At 45.5% G+C, this 6000-nt stretch overlaps 1 protein-coding gene across 3 annotated transcripts in view; it reads left to right on the top strand.

Moving 5' to 3' along the window:
• The first annotated feature begins 1816 nt into the window (after nucleotides 1–1816).
• Nucleotides 1817–6000, top strand: part of RBBP6 (RB binding protein 6, ubiquitin ligase) — a 39513-nt gene continuing 35329 nt past the window's right edge. For all 3 annotated transcript variants that reach the window (XM_032769561.2, XM_032769645.2, XM_032769477.2), the window contains exon 1: nucleotides 1817–2428. In XM_032769561.2, the coding sequence (XP_032625452.1) occupies nucleotides 2263–2428 (166 nt within the window). In that variant the 5' untranslated portion in view covers nucleotides 1817–2262. The remainder of the gene's footprint in view (nucleotides 2429–6000) is intronic.

The raw sequence follows: 6000 nt of genomic DNA, 5'->3' as shown, positions 1-6000 counted from the left end.
CTTCACCCCCGAAGGGGCTGATGCAACCCTGTTCTCTAGACCAGAGTGACTCTCAGCCAGCATAAAACAGGAGGGTTTATTGAGAGTTGAACACAGCACAGGAAACTCTCAGGGCCTCAGGCCTGGCCTCTCACAATAACAGCACATCCCAGTCTCCCTGCATCCAGGTGGGCTCTGCTGGCTTCCCCTCGCCAGCCCCGAGCCCCCCTGCTTCCCAGCTGTGTCTCTGATATTCCTGGCCTCAAGCCCCACCTCAGTCCATTGTCTTCTCTCCAGGTAAACAGGAAGGCCTGAGTCCCCTCTCTTCTCTCCAGGTAAACAGGAAGGCCTGAGTCCCCTCTCCTCCGGCTCTCCTCTGAAACCAGCTGGTCAGCTCACGAGGTCCTCTCTCTGCAGCCCATTGTCCTCCCACTGGCCAGAACCAGTTGTGTCTCCTGGGCTGGGGTCCTGAGTCCCTCTCCGGTCCTCTATAACAACAAACTCCCTCTCCCCTCACCTCATTAAATCAGTAACACCCAGGTACATTGAGTCCCACCCCCTGTGCATGCAAACCCTGGAAAAGACAGAAAACCCCAAGAAAAAACCCCCACTTAGTCACACTGTGTTTTGTCACATGGAAAGAATTAATAAATTATTTGTCTGCTGATCACAGAGAATTGTTTGTTGCTTGTTGAATTGTGTGTACGTTAAAGTTGATCTCAAAATTGTTTATGTAACCTTAGTGATTTCCATTTTTTTAATGTTTGAGTTTACTTAAAATTGTGTTTAACAGTCATTTAACTGCACAGTGCAATCTTAACTGTAATTTAGCACAATTTTTCTTATTTAATGTTCTGGGTTTTTTTTAATTATTTTATAATGTTTGTTCACTGCAATTAAAGGTTGGATTAAAGTTACAATGGGAAGTGATTGGCCTCCAAATGAAACAGCTGGCCTCCAAATCTGCACGATTTTCACAGGAATTTTAGCCAAAATCATCAGCATAAGGTTTTAGAGTTAACAGCCTACTGTATGCATACAAACTTGTCTACACTAGCCTTTCTTCTGAAATATTTCCTTACCACCAGTTGCAGTCCCCTCCTGGAAATGCTAGTGCAGACAAGGTCATAGAGTTTAAAGCCAGGAGGGACCATCAGATCATGTGGATACTGACGTTTTTCACCACGATGGCATGGTGTTAGTAATCCTTCATGGGCCAGGAGGCCCCAGGAGTCCTTACCCTAAAGATCCCTCCTTTACTACTAGCAGTAAGGCAAACTAGTGGTACCAACACTGGATATTTTTGCATGTAAAAGCCTTGTGTAGAGCCAGGTTAACATACTCAGGAAGGTAACATAGAATTGAGTCTCTTTGGGAGATTTTATTTCCAGGCAGAAGGGCTAGAAAGTGGATTTTTTTGGGTGAAATCTCATTTTGTGCAGAATTTAAGGGGTGCTAAATCTGCAGCTGGGAGAGCTTCCACCCACATTGCCAGCGGGGTCTGGATGGGAAGCCTCATCTCATTAACCCTGGGATAGTTTAGCAGTTCACATGCTGAATCTGCTGCGGCTCATGACAGGGAGCGTCCCAGCCCACGGGTGTGCAGAGCCAGACGGGACACGAACCGGGCTGCAGCCGGATCCCAGGCGGACTGGAACCTCACAGACTTTGAGGAGCACACACCCCTCCCCCGCCCACGCCTTCCTTCCCAACCCCCCTCAATCACGTGATGCCGGAGCAGGCCGCTCCTTTGTCATAATGCGCCGGTCACGTGAGGAAAAGTGGGCGTGGCGCACGGCGAGGCGCACGCGCAGGGCGGCGCTTCTCCCCCTCGCCCGTGCGGTTCCTGTCTGGGAAACCCCCTAGTCGAGCGCTGAGGCAGGGGCCGCCGGAGCCGCCATAGCGAGAAGCCGGGCCTCGGAGCGGCGGTGTGAGGAGGCCGAGCCCGAGGCGCAGCGTCCGCCCGGCCGCGGTGTGAGGAGGAACCGGAGGAGCAGCGCCCACGTCGCCGAGGCCCAGATCGATCCCTGCGGGGCTAGGCCGGAGCCGCCGCCGCCGCCGCCGCCATGGAGCCCTGAGGCCTCCGGCCGCCGAGCCTGACAGCGCGGGGCCTGGCCATGGCGGAGCGTGGCGGCTTGTGAGCGCGAGCCGGGCCCCGAGCGCGCGCGCGCGCAGCCCCACCCCGAGCAGGCTTCCCGTCGAGCGGCCTCCGATCGCCCCGGAGCGGAACCTGTCTCCCCCCGCTGACCCCGGCCCCCTCGCGGAGCAGGCCCCGCCCCGACCATGTCCTGCGTCCATTACAAGTTCTCCTCCAAGCTCAACTATGACACGGTCACCTTCGACGGGCTCCACATCTCCCTGTGCGACCTCAAGCGCCAGATCATGGGCCGCGAGAAGCTCAAGGCGGCCGACTGCGACCTGCAGATCACCAACGCGCAGACCAAAGAAGGTAGGGCGCGGAGGGGGCTGCGGGGTGAGGGGCGCTGCGGCCACATGGCTCCCCGGTGGGTGAGAAACAGAGAGAGCGGCCCGCGGCGCTCGCCCCTGTGCCGGAGTCGCCTGCCTTGGGCGCTGAGAACTGCTGGGCGCTCTGTAGCTTGTGCATCGTCACCGCTCGGAGAGACTGAACTGGCTGATCGGTGCTGTTGAGGCAGCAGTCGGCGTTTAGACCCGACTCCGTTTCCCCCGGCTGTAGGGGCTGAGCAGGAGCACAAAGCATTTAACAGACGTAACAACGATTAAAGAAGTGTTTTGGTAGTTGAAATCAGTAGATATGGCTTGGAATGTGTATTCACGGAGTAATAAATGCCACTTCCGTAGTCGCTTTTCTCGCAATAACTACCATTGAAGAATTGTGTCCATTGTCATAGATTTAATTGTCTAGGCTTTGGTCTGCAATGGTAAATGCTGAATTCCTTGACGCTGAAGTCTTGATTTCCCGAACTCTTCTGGGTCTTTTGGTTTATAGGGCTGGCAGGGAAACATGGGGAAAATTTTATAGTAACAAACCACCTGAATTTTACTGGCATTAAAAGAGGAGGTTGAAAGATGCAGAATTTTAATACAGTTGGGGAGGATTAGTTCCTGAACTACACACTGTGACAATACAGATTCTTTAGGTTAGTTTTGTCTAAAGGGGGTTTAATTTTGTCTGCTGTGAGATTACAGAATTAGATAATGATGGTTAGATGGCAGAGTTATAGAAAGAAATTGAGCTCAATGTTAGCACTTGGATTAAGAGCCTTATACTGCTGTTTAGTTTCCTTCTATAATGTGTATTCATGTTATACTGTTCATGGAAATCCTTATGACATCCTTTTCAAAGAGCAATTCGCACGCAAACATGTAGAGATGTTTGGGAGTTACCTATTAATGCAAAACCATTATTTTCTTAATAAAACATAGGACTTTCAGTCATTCAGAAGTTCAAGTTCAAACTGTCAGTCACTTTTTTTATTGTCTGTCTACTTCTTTGCTACAAAGTAATTGCATCTGCTCACCTGGTTAAATCCCATTTGAGCATTTGAATCTTGATATATTTTGGTACATGACCTGTCCTGTTGTAAATGGCTTTGTGAATAACATACACTTCTCAGAAGTTTTTAGAAATACCATTATTTTCCATTCAGTGAATAAGGCCACTGGCTCTGGGGGGATTATCATTTCGTATTTCTCTACAGGAGTCTTACATTGGTGGATCAACCATTGGTATAACTTTAGAATTCAACTTGCAGCAACTTTAAGAAGTGTTTAACTTCTAATATGCAATATATTATCTGTAGAGGAATGCTACCAATTTAGTCAACTAAAATTTAAAAGTGAAAGATTTGGATGCCATATCTGCCCTTGTCTGCCAACTGTTTTTTGTAATTTTTGCAATTGCCTTTTCTAGTTTTGTGTGTGTGTGTATTTCTTCTCCCTGTTGCTGTGTGAAAGACCCACAGACAGAATAGGCAACTGAAACAAAGGGCTATCAAATACACAGGAAACTGAGGATAAATGAACTAAAGAATTTTTTTTTGTTAGGCCCTGATCTTTATAGGATTGGACCCTAAGGTGGTGTTTGTAGTAGAGGCAAGTAAACAATCTTTAGAGAAAAATGTAACTTTAAAAAGACTCTGACAACTTCAAGGTTAGGGTTCATGGCGCATTCATTTTGAATTCGTATTGATTTGATGAGTTCTTTGTAAAAGGTTAATGTTTTTATTCTCCAAAGAAAACAGAATTCCATAATGTTTCACCAGACTATTAAATTGAGTGCTTGCCTTCCTAAAAGGAAGTGTTGATTAAAATGGAAGGAACATAACTCAAGTTCCATTCATGAACTGACTAGCCATCAGTCTATTAGTTTTGATTAGAACTGACAAGTTTCAGTTAAGAGGAGGAAAGATAAGACTAGGAAATAAATATTGTTAATGTGACACAAACTCTCTAGAATTAGAATGCTGAAATAGGTGAGAGAGTTTATTCTCCCCGCATGATTATTTGGGGAGGGTTCATGTAGAAGTTGGAGGGAAATGCAAAATGTTGCTGCAAAAAAGTATTGGCCTTTGAAAGCAAAGCTGTCTAATAGTAGATATATAAATATGCAAACTTTTATATTTCAGTACCCCAAATCCCGCTGCCTGGTGGCCTTGAGTTTCAGTTGCCTATCCAACTTTACTGGTCATAAATTGTAAACTTCTTCAGGATAACCATGGAAAACATGAAGACAAATTCTTAATGATTGAGCTGGTTCTGTAGCACCAGTTTAGGCACATTCTTTTTGGTCCTGAATCATGTTAAGAACACATGCTCAGCTTCCAACCACACTAACGCTTTCTGAACCATTCTGTTTGCAGTGCCTTCTGAGTACTTTTCCCACAGTTCCTGACACAGCTGGCAGAAACAGTGATTTTTGGGGTTACTTGAAAAGGCAACTGATACAATGTGTAACAGTAATGGGAGGACTGGTTAAATTTTTTCAGCTAGTCTTCACATGTACTGGCACTAAAACAGTTCAGGCTGAAACAACCGAGGATCAAATGGTAAGGTGTTCATGCTCACAATAAACATTCTCTGAAACTGAAAAAAGACTGTAGCAAAACCAGTAAAGTTCAGACTTCGGACACCCTTCATGTTTCTAAAGTGGTAAATTAGCAGTATGGGGCACTTCTTTAAAAGGGAAAAATACCTTTCATGCCCACTTTATACATTATAAAAAGAAAACAAACATCTATTTCACATCATACTTTTATAATAAGTGGAGATTTTCAGACAGTACAGAATTAATTAAAAATTGCAGGAGAACCCTAAGATCATGGAATTCATAACTGTCTTTGATATCATGATTTTTCTCCCTTAACCAGATGTTTGGCAGTTTTACTTGTAGATTTTTTTTTAGGAGTTCAGTCTTCTTGAGCAGCAGTTATTCTTGCCCTGCTCCCTTGCCATGCAGGGCAAAGGGAATGAGCATTTCTGTACTGGAAAAAGTGTCCATAACTCTGCATTGGTTATAGTGGTAATGGATGGTTGTAGAATACATAGTGCTCTTGGAAGCTCTGCTGGTTTTTTACCACAGTCATCTTATTCTCTCTTCAAAGGAGTAAAAAGGCTTGAGCCCTGTCTAAATTGGTTTCTACCATGCAGCTTTAGTGATGCCACTTAAAAAGTGCTATCTACAATACAAAACTTTTGCTTACCACTATTTGATTCCCCAGCACATCTTTAGCACATCTTGCATGTATTAAAATGTTTCCTATGGTATGCAAGCGTTACAATCACTGTATAGATTACCCTTTCTTGAAGAAAGGCTAGCCACTGTGCTAATATCTATTGCAGTGATCATGTGGATAGGGATTGCTGGGGTAACATCCCTCAATTATACAAGTAATCCTCATGCTTTGATCTCACAGTGCAGCATTCGCTACCCAGGTGACCTTCACTGCTCTACTTTCTGAAGTTTCTTGTGCAAGGTCAAAACTGGCAATAAGTCACTTAGTTGTGCAAATAGCTTCATATACAGAATAGAACTCAAATGTA

This window comes from Chelonoidis abingdonii, chromosome 9 (genome assembly GCF_003597395.2).
Source record: "Chelonoidis abingdonii isolate Lonesome George chromosome 9, CheloAbing_2.0, whole genome shotgun sequence".
In the NCBI taxonomy this organism is placed as follows: Eukaryota; Metazoa; Chordata; order Testudines; family Testudinidae; genus Chelonoidis; species Chelonoidis abingdonii.
This window is presented reverse-complemented; position numbering and strand designations above follow the sequence as displayed.